Source organism: Acinonyx jubatus, chromosome D4, assembly GCF_027475565.1.
Source record: "Acinonyx jubatus isolate Ajub_Pintada_27869175 chromosome D4, VMU_Ajub_asm_v1.0, whole genome shotgun sequence".
Taxonomy (NCBI): domain Eukaryota; kingdom Metazoa; phylum Chordata; class Mammalia; order Carnivora; family Felidae; genus Acinonyx; species Acinonyx jubatus.
Genome location: NC_069391.1, coordinates 87,794,685 through 87,814,927, shown reverse-complemented (window position 1 = coordinate 87,814,927; position 20,243 = coordinate 87,794,685). Strand labels below are relative to the sequence as shown.

At 43.7% G+C, this 20,243-nt stretch overlaps 1 protein-coding gene across 4 annotated transcripts in view; it reads left to right on the top strand.

The window, feature by feature from the left end:
• The window catches only part of LOC106985597 (contactin-associated protein-like 3), a 193,147-nt gene that overhangs the window by 164,919 nt on the left and 7,985 nt on the right, over positions 1–20,243 (top strand). For all 4 annotated transcript variants that reach the window (XM_053205346.1, XM_053205347.1, XM_053205345.1 and 1 more), the window contains 6 exons: positions 947–1,165; positions 3,343–3,582; positions 4,350–4,580; positions 6,102–6,235; positions 7,034–7,121; positions 19,885–20,115. In XM_053205346.1, coding sequence (XP_053061321.1) covers positions 947–1,165; positions 3,343–3,582; positions 4,350–4,580; positions 6,102–6,235; positions 7,034–7,121; positions 19,885–20,115 — 1,143 coding nt within the window. The remainder of the gene's footprint in view (positions 1–946; positions 1,166–3,342; positions 3,583–4,349; positions 4,581–6,101; positions 6,236–7,033; positions 7,122–19,884; positions 20,116–20,243) is intronic.

Sequence of the window (20,243 nt, the reverse complement as noted above, 5' to 3'; positions counted from 1 at the left end):
AAGCCTCCAGGCGCTCAGGAGTTAACAGTGACCCCTTTGAGAACCTAACTCCTGCCACATTGCAATGTGCTGTCACTTGTATTTCTTTCGTAAATACTAAGGTTCTATTATTTTACTTCGCTATTTTTAATAGAGAGGAAAACAGCGATTCAGAAAACACATACCAGTCTGTGGAGCAGCACTTAGCTGCCCTAACTGTGTGTGGGATCAGGATATTTAAAACCAAACTGGTCAAATAACTCACTACGTTGCAGAATCACTTCATTTAATTGACTGGTTACATCACTTATGCATGTACCTCAAAGCGCGATTCCTTACTTCAAAGTTTCTTGTAGTGGGGCGCCTGAGTGGCTCAGTGGGTTAAGCATCTGACTTCAGCTCAGGTCACGATCTCACGGTTGGTGAGTTCAAGCCCTGCGTTGAGTCCCGAGAAGGGCCCCCGCGTCTGGCTCTGTGCTGACAGCTTGGAGCCTGGCTCCTGCTTCAGATTCTGTGTCTCCCTCTCTCTGCCCCTCCCCTGCTTACACACACACACCCTCTCTCTCTCTCTCAAAAATAAATGAGCATTAAAAATTTTTTAACGTTATGTCGTGCTTTTAAAGTATATGAAGATTTAAACCACCTTTAAATAAACCCACTTATACATCTGAAGCCAACTAATACATTAGTTTTCTTCCTCTAGGTGACTATCTCGATTCTTTAGGGTTTTTAGCAAGATGGACAGTCTGCTCTGAGCAGGAATGTGTTAAAATCGCTTTGTTTCTCTTCCTCCGGGATACAGATTTATCTTGCCCTCCGAGCCAGCTCAGCGTGACATCTGCGTGCACCCGTGTCACTGTCTTGTGCTTTCATAAGGGGCATGTCAAGGCACTTGCCTCCTGTCTTGATAGACTGAACTTCCTCCCCCGTGACCCAACCGAGTGACGCTCCGTATCTGTATTTGCAGCTCCCTCGGAAGTGACCTTTTCCTTTGATGTGGGGAACGGACGTTGCGAGGTCACGGTGCGGTCGCCCACCCCCTTTAATGACAACCAGTGGCACCACGTGAGGGCCGAGAGGAATGTGAAGGAAGCGTCGCTTCAGGTGGACCAGCTCCCCAGCGAGACCCAAGCTGCACCTGCCGACGGGCACGCGCGGTTGCAGCTCAACAGCCAGCTCTTCGTGGGTGAGTGCGGCCGGTTTCTAGCTGAGCGGTGTGGACCCAGAGAAAGTCCTAACTGGACAGGCGGTGACGGCAGCCAGCAGACTTCTGTCCGCGCCTTGGGCCGAGCGCCCATGTGATAGCATCCCTTTCCCCAGATCGTTACTATCGTTCCCATAGACTGTTGTCATTGATTACGGCCTCCCTAGATTTCCCAGTCTCGAAACTCCAAGAGCAGAGACACCCTGTCCGCGGTGGACTCACTTCCAGGCTTGCGCGCAATCGCACCGATGATTCGCATTTGTTTTTGTTACTTCTTGTCAATAGGACTTCCGTTAGTAATTTTCATCCGAGTCTCCCGCTCCCCATCTCAGGGAAGTTGGAGAACCTGCCTTGCGATCGTGGCGGGGCTCGCCAAGTGTCCCCTCACACGCAGACCGGAGGAGACTCGCGTGGCCGTGCCCCCCAGGACCACGCCAGCCGCGGCTCCTCAGCACCGCCCTCCTGCAGCTCAGTCCTTGCAGACGCCGGGTTCAAAACCGGACTCTGGCTCCTTATCCTGGGTGCCCGTTCTTTAAAGATCAACGGCTCTGGGGAGTGGGAATCTTCCCCTTTCATTTGCTTGCTCATTTTTTATAATTTTTTCTGTTGCCCACGGGGAAAGTTAAGTTTTGCTACGTGGCTTTTCAGACAACTCTGTTCTAATTTGGAAAACGAGCAGATTACTGAAGTAGCTCTTACTTGGTCATTTTTCATGTATTTTCAAGTAAATAAGGATGCGGTCTAAATTAAACACTGATCTGAATCACAAATTAGCACTCAGTGTGCTTTGCCAGGGGATACCTACAGCATCTGGAGGCTGGTGCTGTGTGGGGAGTTCGTGAGTATGTGTGTGTGTGTGTGTGTGTGTGTGTGTGTGTGCGCCCGCGCGTTCAACCCATGGCCCCATAAACGTCTGCTTCCAGCACAGTTCTTACCGGGTAGGCTTCACATCAAGTCATGACGCTGGATCAAATGAAATAATTTTTTTTTCTGATTTGTAATGCTGAAGACTGACTCATGGAATTTCTAGGAACAGAGTTTGCATGAACGTCTACCTAGAAGTAACATTTCCACTGAGATGTTTCTAGAGCTTGAGAAGCTAGCAGAACATTCTGATCTGGCGTATGTACCCCAGGCCCACCGAATCAGAGTCCCTGCGAATGAACCCCACCTCGGTTCTTAGCATGCATTCTAGGTGACTCCTGGGCACCCAGGTGTGAGCATAGGCTCCCATGAGACATGATAGAAATACAGAGAGTTACAGTGTTCAGTTAATGTTACTCCCCCTGACCTGAGAGCTGGATTTCATGGATTTGTCATTGATGGCACTTCTAAGAAGGGTTGGTATTACATATATAATTTATTATATACATATGTATAACAAATATATAACAAAAATGTATATATAACAAATGCATATACAAATTTTAATGTATATTATATATGTTCCATATATACAACAAAACTCTTGTATATTTTACGTATACCTATATATACATACATGCATAATTGTATATTTTAATATACGCATTTGTAATATATATCATATTGCAAAGATTTTCACCTATGTAACTTTATTGTGCACCTCATAGTTTATACGCTTAAACATTAAAAAGGATAAGTGGTCTTCTGTTTTTTATGAAGGAAGCAATGTACAAATGTACAAATCTTTCTAAATCAAACTTGAAGTATTTTAAAAATTTTTTTAATGTTTATTTCTTTTTGCGAGACAGAGCGACGGAGCACAAGTGGGGGAGGGGCAGAGAGAGAGGGAGACACAGAGTCTGAAGCAGGCTCCAGGCTCCGAGCTGTCAGCACAGAGCCCGACATGGGGCTCGAACTCACAAACCCTGAGATGATCTGAGCCGAAGTCGGACACTCAGCCGACTGAGCAACCCTGGAACTCCAAAGAAGTATTTTTTAGAATAAATATTTACCAAGGCTGACTTCAAAAATATTTTTGTCAATGGCTTTAATCAGTGTCGTTTGGTGATTCTGAATATTTGATCACAGCCTCTCTTTTCAAAATTGTATTTGTTCATAAAACTTTGGACGGGTCACTTTTTTGACATTATCTGTATGGCCTCCGTGGGACGTGAAGACGAAATCCCGCAAAGACACGCAAGAACACATTTGCATTTGCAATGTTTCCCTTGCAGGCGGGACGGCCACCAGACAGAGAGGCTTCCTGGGGTGCATTCGGTCGCTGCGGCTGAACGGGCTGGCCCTGGACCTGGAAGAAAGAGCGACAATGACGCCGGGCGTGGAGCCAGGGTGCCCGGGACACTGCAGCAGCTACGGACACCTGTGTCACAACGGAGGGAGATGCAGAGAGAGACACAGGGGTATCGCTTGTGACTGCACCTTCTCTGCCTACGACGGGCCATTCTGCGAAAATGGTGAGTGTGACCCACGTGCGGGACCGGGACCGGAGAGGACGGCGCGTCATTTTCCCGTTCCCTTTGTGTTTCTGCCATCTGACCCTGTAAACAAGGGATAAGGCAATTCTCTGTGATTAGCTTAAATAGACTCGTTTCGGTCCCGAATTTCTGTGTTTAACTTGGAAAGAGGCATGATTCTATTCTTGAGAAGCTCGTGACTACTTCTGTTAGATCCGGAATCATCAACACGGAGAACCACGGTAGCCAAAGCTATGGAAATCTTGAAGGGAATTTTGCAGGCAATAAGAAAATACTGAGTTCTACGTTATGGGAATGTGGGTGGGGATGTTATCTTTCTATCCATACTTGATTATTTTCTTTAATCTTAAATATGATTAAATGTTTAAAACAATGAACAAAGCATGCCATTATTATTTTCTCTCTTGAGATGTTTAAGAGTTAGAGATATTGTCGGGGCGCCTGGGTGGCTCAGTCGGTTGAGCATCCGACTTCGGCTCAGGTCATCATCTTGCGGTTGACAAGTTCGAGCCCCACGTCGGGCTCTGTGCTGATGGCTCAGAGCCTGGAGCCTGCTTCCGGTTCTGTGTCTCCCTCTCTCTCTGCCCCTCCCCCATTCATGCTCTGTCTCTCTCTGTCTCAAAAATAAATAAACATTAAAAAAAAATTTAAGAGTTAGAGATATTGTGTAACTATCCATTAAGAAGAGCCTTGTTCTTGTTCTTCTTATGTTATTGGTAACGTAACAAAAACGAGTGTCATTCCAGAGATTTCTGCATATTTTGGAAGCGGTTCGTCCGTTATCTACAACTTTCAAGAACATCATAATCACACCTTTGGTAAGAACGCCAGCTCCTTGGCAGCTTTATTTCATGAGGATCTGACGCTGACCGGAGAAATGGCCACACTGAGCTTCCGGACCACAGGGGCCCCCAGCTTACTTCTCTACGTGAGCTCCTTCTACGAAGAGTACCTATCAGTTATCCTCGCCCCCAATGGTGAGTGTCAGACTCTACGAACAAGAAGACTGACTTAGGATATCAGGACCACATGGGGTGGGGGGTGGGGGCTTTTCCAGTGTTAAACCACAAAAAAGAAACACAATTGCAAGGCTTATAGATTCTCATTCTCTTAGGGGTAGTTTATTTTTCATGATAACCTCAATGTTTATCACTAGAGTTAACATTTCCGTGGTTCCATTCAAGATGCCATTGTCCCGTGGAAGTTTGGTCATTTAATGTATTCCCCGTGCAGATGTGTGCCTTGCTCTTCTCAGGGTCTTTCCTACCAGACATGAATAATCTAAATTAGTTTTGCAATTCACTTTGAAACAAGATATCTCATTCTGCACATGGAGAACGTTTCCTCCTCCTTCTAAGCGAAGAAGTATATTCAACCGTATAAAATCTAATCTTGATCAGCATGGGCTGAGTAGGATTGTTCTTTACCCATCAGTGGTTGAGCCTTTCAGGTCATCTCTACGTACAAAGAAAAGTGGGAGGAGAGCTACCCCACCCATGGCCACCAGGGTTTTCCAAGACTTTTCCAGTTGGAGAGCAAAACCAAGTTGGAACCTTGCCTCACAGAGAAGTAGGGCAGAAACTTGACCTTCTGGAGCATCTATGACAGACAGGAGTCAGTGGTGCATTTGTGGATAACTTGAGATTTAGATACTGTAGCAAATCATTTCTCTTTTCTCTGTTTCTTGATTATGGCAGAAACATTAGGGAGAAAATTCTGGTTGTGCAAAAAATAAAAAATCCTTATGCAAATGTCAGCAATACATTAAAATGCATTAAAGTAAGTCACCTTAAAAGAAGTTACGCTTATAGAAACTGAATGTTAATGCAATATTGCTTGAGGTTTTACCATTTAATAGTATGAATACCACATGAATAATTGACTTAGAGCCTAGCTTGCAGTTTTTATATGCTTAACTTAGACTTATTCCTTTAGTTAAGGAAAATGGCAGAACATGGAAAAAGACCATTTGGTCTTGACTTTTAAAATAGCGTTTACTAACGTTACACTGCGTGTTAACTAACTAGAATTTAAATAAAAACTTAAAAAATAATAAAATAAAATAAAATAAAATGGCATTTAATTGGATTCTCAGGGTGCCTAAGTGGCTCAGTCTGACTTCAGCTCTCAGTCTGAGTTTGGGCCCCACATCGGGTTCTGTGCTGACAGCTCAGAGCCTGGAGCCTGCTTCAGATTCTGTCTCCCTCTCTTTCTCTCTGTCCCTCCCCAGCTTGTGCTCTCTCTGTCTCTCTCTCAAAAAGAAATAAACATGAAAAAAAAATTTTTTTAAATAAAATAGTGTAATTGGATTCTGAATTCAGCCCTGGAATAGCACACGTACAATCAGTCTTCCAGGAAAAATCCTTGGTGTGCTAAGCGAATGCCCACTGGATTCAAATTGTATTAAATAAATAAAAATAAAATATGCTCTAGAACCTGCATCGACAGGTTTTTTAAGATTCTAGTTTAGTTAAAAATGTCATTTTTCTCTTCTTTAGGAAGTTTGCAGATCAGGTATAAGCTGGACAGAAACCAGGCACCTGACGTTTTTAACTTTGGTTTTAAAAACCTTGCCGATGGGCAGTTTCACCAAGTGAAGATTCACAGGGAAGCGGCCATGGTCTCTGTAGAGGTAAGGATTCAGCAACAGCAACAGTCCCCAAACTTGTGACGCTCAGGATGTGTGACTTCAAGCAAACCTTTGACCATAAATCCTAATAAAAGAGATACACATTCAACATGGTCTTTCCGGAAGTCTTGGGGACAGAAAATGTAGTTAGAGTGTTTGGTTTAGCAATTCTTGTGTTTGTTCAGCAAGAGGCTGATGGAGTTATTGTTAATATTTGACCATTTCGAATGAATGCTAAGCTGTCCTTGTTGGTAGGGGAATGTTGTCTGGTTTACAGCGACTGCTGGAGATATTCCGATGGGAACTTGTTCCCATCTGACTACAAAAAAAGCAAGTGCCATAGAAATGTAAACACAAGGGGAAAAGCGAGGTTTTGCTTAAAGTGGGAATACATTTTTAAAAACATCAGTATTTAAATGATTCATTGGCACTGGGCTTTGAATAGCCTTTATGTATTGAATCTGTACGAATAATACCTTTTCCGGCTCATTACTAATTTCTATTCGAAATAAGTAAAAGCTTTAAGGTTTGCAATAGCTCATTGCGTCTCTTTGTGGATTATACCAATTATAGACCCTTAAACCACGAAGAAAAACAGGGAAAAGAATAAGGAATGGGGTGGTGTGAAATATGAGTTATTATAAAAATTGTTATGCAACAGCTTTCTCCTTTTAGCCTGTGTGATAATTCAAACATATGGCTGATTTTTACCGTTTTTCTTGGTGTCCCTGTGATTCCCTCTCTCTTAACATCAAAATTGCTTGCCATTTTGATGTTTGCTTCTCGTGGAACGTTTCATAGGTTAACCAGAATGCAAGGAGACAAGTTATCCTGTCATCGGGGACAGAATTCAACGCTGTCAAATCCCTTATGTTGGGCACAGTTTTAGGTAAGTGGCAGAAAATGCGTCCCCCCACAGCCCATGGGTCAGAAGTGTTAGGTCGCGAACACAGGAAGGGGTTGTGAACACAGGAAGGGGTCGCGGCGCTGAGTAAGGCTTCTTGTGGTCTTCACGGCTTCCCAGCGAGGGATAATCAAGGTGGAAACTGTTCTCTTGTCCGAGTGCCCCTGCAGTCATGAGTGAGGGCTGTCTTCCAGGCACCAGGGTGATCCCTGAGAAGTCCTTACACTTAACCCTCTCCCTTGGCAATCAGGCAGAACAAAACTCGGCATTTTTCTAGCAAGTGAGGAAAGACAAAATCAAAGCAGATATCAAGGTCACAGATTCTCGATTAATCATGAGTCAAATGCAGAAACCACTGAATGATAAGTATAGCTTTACATTTACGAGAAGAAGAGAAAAGGCTTAGTTTTCTTGTAGCAAGTGAGTACGTGTCGGGCTGTATATCCTGGGCCCTGCTTTGAGATGTACTTAATGCTCCCAGCTGCTTCTTGGGACGTCGCAGCCTAAAGATCCCGCGCCCGCTCTTGATGGCTGTGAGTTCATGAGAGCTCCAGAGTAAAAATACTATCCTATTTAGGCATCAAATGATTTATGCCTTTATTTGTCCCTTTGTCGCCAAGAATTAAACCGAAAGAAAAGTAGGTTTTGGAAGGTATATCTTTTCTTTTCGATCACTTACGCATGAACTGTCCATGTCATCTACATTTAAAGTTACTTGGCAGAAATCCTCTTGTGGAATATTTATTATTCCTGTTCTGATACGTGACACCCGCCTGGCTCCGTTGAGCCCTAGGTGATCGGTGGAATCTTTGCTAGGTTTCCAGCCATTTATACACGGATCCTTTGATCATTTCGGCCGCTGCACGCGTGTATAACATCGCAAACTGGAGATTTAGAGAAGGCACGGGAATGGATGTTCAAAATATGTTGAGAAGCACAGTAACTGGGAAAACGATCATATTTTCCAAACAGATGATGGGTAGTAAAATTATGAGTTCTAGTTTTTCAGAGGGAAGGCGAAGAATCCCGGGGTGCTCTTGAAAATGGTAAAAAAAAAACAAAAAAAAACAAAAAAAAAAACAAACAAAAAACCGTGTAATTTAGATGGTGCAGCATCACCGGAAGCTCCAGGCCGGTCATGTGCAGTTACAGGTGGCTGATTACACCAGTGAAGGAGGGTCCGCGAGGTCTTTGCTGGGAGCGTCGGATAAAGAATAGCAGACCTCAGGCTGAAATGGTGGTCCTGATTTATAATCATGCCTTCAAGGTGGATAAAGAAAGGGCCTCCCGATGTGTTGGCAGAAAGGCAGCTGGTGCTGCAGGTGATTTCGTGTGGCTCACGGCTCCCGTCCCCGCGGCACAAGCAAAATAACCATCGAGCAGTTAACCCAGAAATAAAAATGAGGACAGTTGTTTCCCCTTGAGCATTGGCAGAGGTTTGTGGCTATTGCAGCCCACTGGGGAGGGGACTCTCTCAGTCTCTAATGTGTGACTTTGGATGTGTTCTAGGCATTTCTGGACACCCATGTTTTTGTGACATTAGTAGATTTTTTTTCATTCTATTTTTTTCAAGTTTGTTTTTTTTTTAATTTTTAATGTTTATTTTTGAGAGAGAGAGAGAGAGAGAGAGACAGACTGTGAGCAGGGAAGGGGCAGAGAGAAAGGGAGACAGAGTCTGAAGTAGGCTCCAGGCTCTGAGCTGTCAGCACAGAGCCCAACGCGGGGCTCGAACTTGCAGACTGTGAGATCGTGGCCTGAGCCGAAGTCGGATGCTTAAACTGACTGAGCCACCCAGGCACCCCTCAAGTTTTTATTTAAAAAATTTTTTAATGTTGTTTTTATTTTTGAGAGGGAGAAGGAGAGAGACAGAGCATGAGCAGGGGAGGAGCAGAGAGAGAGGGAGGCACAGAATCCGCAGCAGGTTCCAGGCTCTGAGCTGTCAGCACAGAGCCCGACGCGGGGCTCGAACCCACAAACCGTGAGATCATGACCTGAGCGGAAGTTGGATGTTTAACCGACTCAGCCCCCCAGGCGCCCCTCAAATTTTTATTTAGATACCAATTGGTCAGCATACAGTGTAATATTAGTTTCAGGTGTAGGATTTGGTGATTCATCGCTTACATACAGTGCCCAGTAGGGTTTTTTGTTCTATTTTAAAAAGTGGCATAGTCTAGAAAACCACAAGAACTGGAAAAACAATTGAAAGAAATGAACTCCTTCCCCGGCTTTCACCCATGACAATCACAGTATACATTTAGATAGAGGAGGCTATGAGATGCCTACAAATTCAAAGCCCATGTTGAGTTTCAGAGAACAGTGGGATGGAACCCCTTCCTTGGCTGTCAGTTGAATAATATTATAATTGTTTTTAACATCCAAGCGGCAAAGAATTTGCTCCTTTTTTATCTGATACTGAGCTCCACTCAAGGATAGGTACTTACTCTTCTTGGATAGTAAGGATAGTTACTCTCCTCGGTTTGAACAGAGTGAGTAATTGATGGTCTTAGGGGGCGTGCAAACCTCAGAGCTAGATTATCATACAGTGGTGCAGTCTGCGACTGGAGTGACGGCTTGGCCTGCCCCCAGCCGTCTGATCCCTCCTTCCTTGCCACAGCAGGTGTCTGTGGACTTTTCCCAGCCACCAGGACAGATAGGGTCAACGAACGAAATGAACACCCCACACGCGACTTCCTGCCCTCAGTGACTCGAGCCTCTGAGAGGAGAGGTGAGGCATGTTCAGAAATGTCTGTGATGCAAGGTAGAAAGTGTGAAGTTGACAAAGAAATGTTTTTAAAGACAATTTGGCTTTTGATCGACGATGGAAATATTGATTTAATAACTAGGCTGCATTATATAAAAAGCAATCGTTTTAATAGAAAAGGAGAATAATACATTTTATCATATAAAGTTTTATTTTCCCACAAGCTAATATACAGAGGACAATAGTGCAGAATCGAAGACGTTAATGTTTTTATTCGAGAATGGTATATTCAGGAGCATCTCTCTCAGGCTATAAAAATTAAACTTGAAACTCAGCAATGAAGTTTATTGCCCGAAGCAATTGAGTCTAATAAAATTATAAATATTCATTTCATCTGTACATAGAGCTATGCATCTTGATCAAAGCCGAATAAAACTTTTCACGTTCTGGGCAACTTTCAGGATGGCTTCTGCCCTGATTCTGCTGGTGCTTTCAGAGCAGTGAGTAACTAAGGAGACACTGCTTTGTGTCCAGATTTGGAGAACATAAGCCGAGCTTCCCTTCATAGACCAACAGATTGGTTAATAAAGAGCCATTAATTTGCCAAAGAAAGTTGTCGCAAACTATGGCAAGCTATCCAGAACGTATATTTTGTTAGCTGTTTTGACTCAATGAGTGATCCATTCATTAAAAAAACTTCTGTGGTCCCTAACGCGCACTTGTCCCTCACAGGATATTTTGGATGTCTACCAACAAGACCTACAGATATATGCACCTGCCCTTAATGCACTTGCAATATAATAGGGAATATAAACAACGGAATAGTGTTCATAACTAATCTAATTTAGCGTTATTATTATTTACCCTAATGTGCTTTGGACAGAATAGTTCAGGATCACCTTCTAAATTAACAGGCTGTCCTTGTTCTTCTTAATTAGTGGTCTTCTTAATGGTGACCAATCAGGTTAAGTTTTCCCAGTTACTATAAAATAATTTTAGTATAATCCTACTTTAAATGCACATCGTTAGATTTCTGATTTTCTGTCTGGTCTTGACTTGGATGTGGCCTATAGTCCCAAAGTAGGAGAGCTTTAAAATACAACAAACCAGTAAGGTGCCCTAGCGTTGTTTTGCTAAGTTTTATTTCTCTAGAGATGTTTATAGAAATGGTATTCTGTTGATTTTGGGTGAGTGCATAAAAAGAAACAATGACAAAATTCCCCAAATATCAAAACAAAAATCCGTTTTGAAGTATGCAGAATAAAGACGTGCCTTTCCATTTCCTCCTGGGAAAGAATACAATAGGTTGAATGTAGTTCAAATCAATACAGTCATGCAGATAAGCCTTAATGGGTCAATTTTCAGTGTGGGGAAAGGAAATCCAGTGAAGGATTATAAATTGAAATGGAGCTCCATATATGAGAATTGAGTAATAAATAATTTGTGGAAATTACCTACTGACATCGTCATGGACAGACTACTGTTTAGATATTATGTGACTTCTATGTGACTTATGTGACATGTATGCCTTTTCTATGCTTTGCCAAAGAATTTATCTCATTTAGAAAGAAAGACACAAAACGTTTATAAAGTTTCAGGAGTATGCATATAAGTGCTAAGATCCTCAACAAAATATTAGGGAATCTAATTCGGTAACATAAAAAAGTATCATACGCCATGATCAAGTAAGATTTATGCTAGGATTTTAAGGTTGGTTCAGCAGATAAAAATTAATCAATGTAATGTGCCATGTTAGTAAAATAAAGGACGAAAACCACATGGTTACCTCAGTAGACACAGAAAAAGCATTTGGAAAAAAAAAAAAAACCAAAAACTCCACCCTGCTTTCATAATAAAGAACATTGAACGAACTAGGAATAGAAGGAACCTTCCTCACATGAAAAAAGGCATCCACAAAAACCCCCAGCTGACATGACATCACACTCAATGGTAAGATAATGGAAGTCTTTCCCTAAGATCAGGAACAAAATGGGGATGTCCACTCTCACCGGTTTTGTTCAAGACTATAGAACTCGTTGGAGTGAGGGCTATTTCGCAAGGAAAAAAAAAAAAGTAAAAAGTGTCCAGAATAAAAAGAAAGAAGTAAAACTATCTCTATTTGTAGAGAATGTGGGCTTGTAAGGAATCCAGGAGAAAAGCTATTGGGAGCTAGTACACAGTTTGGGCAAGGATATAAGATCAATATACAGAAATTTACTTTATTTCTATATACTAGCAATGAACAATACGAAAATGAAAGGAAGAATGAAATGTAAATTCCATTTAAAATAGCATCAAAAAGAATAAAATACCTTGGGATAACTTTAACAAAAGAGGTATAAGACACATATGCTGGAAACTATGGAACTTTGTTGGAATGAATTATGGAAGACGTATGTAAACAGAAAGACATCCACGTTCGTGGATTGGAAGACATACTGTTGCTAAGATGGCAGTGCTCCCCAGATTGACCTACGGATTCAACCGGATGGCCTTTTTGTAGAAATTGACAAGTGGATCCCAAAATGCCTATGGAAATGCAAAGGATTCCAAGAGCCAAAACAATCTTGAAAAGAAGAATTAAGTTGGAGGTCTCACTCTTGATTTTAAAACTTGGTACAAAGCCATGCTAATCAAAGCTGTGTGGTATTGGCATAAGGGCAAACCCATTGGCCAATGAAGTAGATTGAGAGTCAAGAAATACATCGATTTATCACTAGTTGACCTAGACGTTCATGTCACGCCCATTCAACGGAGGAAGAATAGTCTCTTAAACAAATGGAACTGAGCCAACTGGATATCCACAGGCTAAAAAAACAATGTGGACCCCTACCTCACACCATTTACAAAAATTAACTCAAAAGGGATGGTAGGTCTAAATTGGGGGCTATAATTATAAAACTTTTAGACCAAACTATGGTTGTATATTTTTGTGACCTTGGGTTAGGCAGTGGTTTCTTAGATAAGGTTTCTCAAAAGCCTTGCATTAGGTCATGGTTTCTCAAGAGCACGAGCAACACAAGAAAAACAGATAAGGTGGACCTCATCAAAATTAAAAACTTTGGTAATTCAAGTGACACTTCCAAGAAAGTAAAAAGACAATCCACAAAATGAAAAATATTTGCCGGTCATGTATCTGACAAGAAACTTTTGTACAGAATATATAAAGGACTCATCCAACTGAACAAAAAGACAAATAACTCAGGTTAAAGTGGTAAATTTTGCAAGGGGATACTGGTAATGGTGTTACAGCTTTGTAAATCACAAAACCCCACTGAATTGTGTACTTGAAAATGACGAATTTTATGGTATGTGACCTGGAGCTCAATAATAAGAAAAAAAATCTATTAGGGATTTCTCTCTTTTGCCAGTGCCTTTTCTCCATGCAGCTGGGAGAGTCGGAGTGATGAGCCATAACTGGACGTTTATTCTGAAGGGTGAATGAGTTTATTTGAGAACAGGATGTGATGGGAGGTAGGGAGTAGAGAACTGGTGTAGGCGCCAGCGCCCAAGACTGCTGAGGTGGAGCAAAGCCACATCAGCGGTTCCTGCACAAGCCTAGTCATACTTTTGAAAAGGACTGAGAACTGAGGACAAAGATAGCAACCGTGCGGAGTTGTGACCGTATCCCCTTGTTAGGTAGACGAGTGGCAGAGACCGCTCACGTCATGACACGTGAAGGTGACGTTATTTACTAAAGACTGCTCTTCTAGTAAATACCTGCTGGCAATGCTTGTTCAAAGGGCCCGGGGTCCCAAATGACCCCGGATTTCTCCCCAGGCGTTGGCTGCCAGTGCTGGGATTCTTGGTGCATGGCGAGCATGTGTTTTGGGGAGGAGGGAGGTGTAATTAATTCACTTCTTTCTGACTCTGAAAATCACGTCCCTCCAGCCCTGAATTGTTGGAAAGACAGACTGGGAAAGTCTGTCTAGTCATCATCTTCTAATTATGTCATTTATTTAGAATTAAAAAAAAAAAACGTTCACTCTGCTGTTTCATCAATTCCAAAATAAACAGCAGGTCGATTCAGGGGCACGGCTTTCATTCATCAGGTGTTTCTAACATTCATTCATGCTGTGGCGCGTACAAAGTTCATTCATTGTCTTTGCTGCGCCCTTTATTGCGTGAGTATCTCTCAATTGGTTTATTCTCATGTTGACGGGCAGCTGGGTTGTCTTTGGGGCTGTTAATCTCCTGTATCAACTTTATAGTTATGCCTCCTTTTATTATTGTCTGTTACTCTTAGGATTAAATTGTGCATCCTTGATTTATCACACACTAAATTGTCACACTTGTCAAAATACATAAAAACTTCAGAACATTTTATTTCCTCCCCCACCCTCGTCACGTATTTTACGTTTACGTGTTATTTTGTTCCGCAAGACGTTACTATTGCTGTTGTTTAAAACAGTCAGTGTCCATTTCATTCTATCCACATTTTTACACTTTCGGATGTACTTCCTGGTTTCCTGCGATTCCTTGAACCACTCACTTTGTTTCCTGATATTTCTTGCTGAGAGAGCCTCTGGGGATGCTCCTTCCACTGCTCTGGTGTTTCCTGCCGGAAGAACGTCTTGTGGATCTTTTGTTAAAATGTTTGTTCCTTACAAAAGCAGAAATCATCCCATATATTGGAATGCGCAGCCTTGGTAAATGTATCTTATGGGCAACACTGCCCACCATCTGAGACAGTTGAGAATGTTTATGTCCTGAATTATCGTAAATTTGATTGTAATTTTAAGTTTTCCTACCATGGACATTTTTTAAGTGGGGAAAAAAAAGATTTAATCTGTTTTTATTGAAAATGATTTAGGGTTCTACTCAAAATTACAAAGGAAGTGAACTTTATCCTCATCTCTTGGCCCACTTTTTCTTTAAAAAAAAATTTTTTTTAACGTTTATTTATTTTTAAAACAGAGAGAGACAGAGCATGAACGGGGGAGGGGCAGAGAGAGAGGGAGACACAGAACCGGAAGCAGGCTCCAGGCTCCGAGCCATCAGCCCAGAGCCGGATGCGGGGCTCGAACTCACGGACCGTGAGATCGTGACCTGAGCTGAAGTCGGACGCTTAACCGACTGAGCCACCCAGGCGCCCCATTGGCCCACTTTTTCTTAAACGTTAACTCTGCTTCCTGGCCACACTCAAACCACATTCCCATGCCCTCGTGACCTAGTATGCACTTGATCTCTTACTTCCTGTTAGTATACCTGTGTCCTCGAGCGCGCGGAGCTGGTCAAACATAGTCACCCTGATATGCAAATTTCTTTTAAAATGTTTTTTTAATGTTTATTTATTGAGAGAGAGAGACAGGACAGAGACAGAGCGCGAGCAGGGGAGGGGCAGAGAGAGAGGGAGACACAGAATCCAAAGCAGGCTCCAGGTTCTGAGCTGTTAGCAAAGAGCCTTGCCTTGGGGGTCGAACCCACAATCCAGGAGATCATGACTTGAACCGAAGTCAGATGGTTGCTTAACCAATGAGCCACCCAGCCGCCCCTGATATGTGAATTTCTAATACCGCCTAACTATTCTCCTAAGGTTTCCCTCGTGTTTTTTTCTTTACATTTTAAAGGGAAGAAAACTTTTGAGCCAGAAGGAAGGGCCTCAGTCATGGAATTTCAGGAGTCAGCTACTGGGGAAGATAGATTTGCACTCATTGTCTTCCTGAACACAGTTCTGTTAATTCTGATGCTGATATTGTGTGGACCTTGTTCTGGAAAATGGCAGCTTGGACCCGTAAACACTTGCTTCTGCTCCCAATTCATTGTGTCTGTGCCCTGAACAGAGGGACTGGAGGGCCAGCCCAGTTGCCAGGAGGGGCGGGAAGGTGTGCATGAGGGACCTGCGGTGGGGATTTGCCCCGTGGGCTGGAACAGAGCAGAGTCTCAGGGAGGGAGTGCGAAGCCTGCAGATCCTGGGCAGAGCTTGGCTTGGAGAGAACTCCGGACCTCCAAAGGGAAGGAAGCTCAACACTGCTCAGCATGGTTGTGCTCATGCTGTGTCCCTCCCTGAGCGGAGGATGGGCTGGCTGGTTGGGCCACATTCCTTCTGTCATGGTGAGGGTGAGGGAGAGAGACTTCTTCCTACAGCGTGGGCTCCGTGTCAGAACAGGTGCACTCTCCACATTGCCAGGACCCCCATATCATCATGTAAGGTCCCCAACCATGGAGTTCTGAAACTAGCAGACCAAGAAATAAATAAGTAAAAAAAAAATAATAATAATAATAATAACGTCACCCCTTAGGGAGATGAGGAGGAGGATTAAAAACAACAAATAGAATTCCCACATCAAAACAGCTGCTAAAGAAGCCAGAAAATAACAAGGATGAAACTTGGGGCTCAAGGAAATTTGAGAAAAGTCACACCTGCAGACACAGACGCTGGGGGTTAAAGTAAATACAACTTCGAGATTTCACTGGGTCATCTGAAGGAGAGGATCATCACTGATTATGCATAAACAGTGACCTGGAATATATTGTGGGTGGAGTATCTCAAACCACAGAGTAAAAAAGCTTAAGAGAGAGAAATTAGAAGGGAAAATAAGAGGAAATGTAACACGACAAACTAGAGATCCAGAAACAATTAGAAGCAAAGACAATAATTGTGCGTTTAAAACAATTCTCTGAGTTGAAGGAAAACCTGAGTTGCAAATTGAAAGGACTCCTCAATTCTGATGAGAAAAGACATACATCTGGGAAAATTTCTGAATTGCAAAACCACAGAGAAGAAAGCTTCCAAACTTTCTAGACAGAAGTTACTACAATGAAAAAATAATGATCATGGCATCAGCACCCAACTTCTCATTTGTAACAGTGGGATAAAAAAAAAAAAAAAAAAAAAAAAAACTCGACAGAATATCATTACACTGCTGAGGAATGAGCTGCAGCTTAAGCATCTGATATATAATGTATTTGACAAGGTTAAAAAAAGATATTTTGGATAACAAGGAAGGATTGAGATTAAATATTGACCACGCATCCCATCCGAGGAAAATACTAGAGAATTATTCCAGTCAAAAAGTGAATCACAACCATGGCCTCAGGGTGGAAACTATGAAGGCAATAGGGAACGGTGAGCAGTAAACCTTTTGACGTATATTGACATTGAACATGCATACGTAGTATGTGGGCACATAAATCCACCCACACGTGTCCATACCCACAACGCACATACATGGAGAAACATCAAGCACACAGTCTTGAAGAACGTGAAAATATAGTGCACTGTAATGTTCTACTGATGTTTCTTTCGTAGGGCTGCCTACAGAAACAAAGGTCAGTTACCTTTGAAAACCTACATGTCACAGGATTAGTCTAAAGAGTTAAGGTCAATGTCTGCCCCTGATTTGTTCTCCTACCCTAGCCCGGTAGTGCTCGTGTCAGACTTTGACCAGTCTCTCTTTTTGCTCAACAGCCGAGACCTTTTTTTGGTCCGTATTTTTGTTTGTTTGTTTGTTTGGGGTTTTGGGTTTTTTTGTTTGTTTCTTTGTTTGCAGAAGAAGTCCTATGTTACTCTTATGGTGTTTTCCCATTTTTTTTCTTCTTGACATTCTCTCAAGTGTATTCAAGTGAAGATGCCTTTCTTCAAGGAATATATATTACCTGAATGCAAAAAAAAAAAAAAAAGTTATCGCATCTTTAAAGAACTCTTTTAGTATAAAATAATCATTTAATTGCGTTGTCCCCAGCTCATTTTACTTCACTGTAAGAATCTACCTGAAATTCAGCATATGTAACGCTCCTTGATGCTTCTTCATATAATCAGCCTGGCCAAGACAGCAATATGTTTCAGAAAATTCTTTTTTTTTTTTTTTTTGTGATTGTAACAATGTAAACCTGTCCCTGATTTTAGTTGCTTGTAGAGGCCTTTTACACAGCACTTGTGCAACTTTAAAATTACTGAACAGAATTTTATAAGTCCAAGTAGCTCCCAGTGAATTTATTCAAAGTTTCCCAAACTTAGATCATTTTTCTTAAAGATATGACTCTTTTCCAAAGTTGAAGGAGCAAGGATACAAAAGATTGGACTTTCAGGAAAGACAGACTGAAAATAGTGAGATGAAGTTTAATAGGAAAAAAGGCGAGACGTGTAACGAGATTGAAGAAATCCACCCCCTGAGTTTGTAGGGGAGGCAAAACTTTACATCTACCTTCTTAAGGTTTCTAGCTAAACCTGAGCATTAAATTGACCCGAGGCAGATTAACAAGAGGAAAGCATGTAGATTTTTAAATGTATATGGCGCCTCCGTAGGAAAATGAAGACCCAAAAAGCAGATAGTGTTTATATGTTAGATTGAACACAGGGTATAGTAATTGTGCATGAGTAATTAAATGTACGGGGGCAGGGGGACAAATGGGGGTAGGAGTTACTTTAACAAGGTTTGCGTGTATAGATTTCTCCAGCCTGACCCCCTTCTCACAGGGGACCCTCTTCCCCCTAAGAAAATAATAGTTCTTTATTTTTCACAGCACCCAGCATGTATGTATTAGATTATCCATATCCAATCAAAACTATTTATAGTTACTTATAGTATCAGGATGTGGAGACAAAAGGGCAGTACCCCTCGAAAACTCAAACTCCATGGCAATAAAGATTGTCCTGTAAGGGTTTGCAACATCGAGATAGACTGGATCAGAGCTGAGATTCTCAGGGTGAAGTTAAAGACGGACTATTATGCCAATCCAAAAAACACTTCTAGAATGTATACGTATATTCTATGGAAGGTATATGCATCTGTTAAAGGAGAAAGAGTAGTATAATGACCCCCATTTACCTGTCCCCTAATGAGAATAATTACGAACATGTCCAAAAGATACTGACATAATAAAAGGGTAATACCCTGTTGAAAAGGGGGTTACAGGTCCCCCCGCTTGAGAGACCTTTGTTTACTAAGGTCTAATGTTACTAACTTTGGTTTTTTTTTTTATTAAAAAAAATTTTTTTAATGTTTATTTATCTGTGAGAGGGAGACAGTGTGAGAGGAGCAGAGAGAGAGGGAGACACAGAATCCGAAGCAGGCTCCAGGCTCTGAGCTGTCAGCACAGAGCCTGACTCAGGGCTCGAGCTCACCAACCTGGAGATCATGACCTGAGCTGAAGTCGGACACTCAACTGACTGAGCCACCCAGGCGCCCTGTTACTTTCAGTAGGAGTAAGGGCACTCATGGTAACCTCTGCAGATCCCTTGACGCAATGCCCAGCCTGCGGAAGCCAGCGCATAAATTCTTGGTAGCTGTTCATGGTTGTTAGGAAGTCAGCCAGCTCATTGAAGCAGGGAGGCAGTGTGACAGCAGAGGCCACACGTCCTTACTAAGTTGAGGTGGCTTCCCCTGTGGGGTACACGGATGCCTCCCCTGACTCACTGCATTGAAACATTTGGGAGTCTACACTTCATTGCCGCTGGTCAGGTTTGGTGGCCATTGAGCGAGAGTACTGAGGGCCTGACCATCATCGAAGCGAAGGAATTGATGAGGTCTCCTGAGTCAATCCCCCGCCAACCAACCTCCGTCAGAGTGGGGTGAGGGCCGGGAGAGGCAAGCCTCAACTTATGGAAAGGGGGCAGAGACCATCACTGGAAAGGGGGGAGCGGCAGTGGGGTGTGGGGTCCCCCCCCCTGTGGCGCCTGCGGTTAGCGGGGGACCTCTGTCAACAGTGAGCCAGACCTAAGTGCGCGTGGGGAGATCAGAGCTGCGGTAAGGACTCCCCCAGAGCACCGCCGTCCCCAAGCTCCGGAGACCTTTCACTGGGACCGCCTCGATTCTGGGCCACAAATCCTGTTTCAAAGTACTGTGCTGATCATTTGGAAAATGCCGCCGCAGAGGATTTTTAATTCGTTTGGAACGCGTGGCTGCATCCGGGGGGAGGGGGGAGGGGCTCGGCGTGCCCACACGCAGAGTTGCACCTGGGCGTCTTCACCAAGGCCACGGGTGCCAGGGCCGCGGGCACTGGCTCTGGCTGCCTCTTCCTAAGCAGGGAAGGACAGGGGATCCGGGGGGAGGGTGCTGCGGCTGCGGCCGCGCCCTAACGCGTGCCCCGCTTCTTTGCCCGCAGAGCCCCCCGGCGCGGACCCGGACACGCTGCGGGCCGGCGCGCGCGGCTTCACCGGCTGCCTCTCGGCGGTGCGCTTCGGCCCCGCCGCTCCGCTCAAGGCCGCGCTGCGCCCCGGGGGCCCCGCCCCGGTCACGGTGCGCGGCCACGTGGCCGCCGCGGCCCGCTGCGCGGAGGGGGCGGGGCCCGGAGCCCCGGCGCGGGAGGCCACCCGCCCGCTGGCAGGTGGCGCAGGTGCGTTGCCCCCTCCGCCCGCGGTCCCCCGCCCCGTCCCTCCCCGGAACTTTCCGGAGCCCGCCGCGGGCTGGGCTGGGCCGGCCCCTCCCGGGCGTGGGGTTTGTGCGCGTTTCTGGCACACGGTG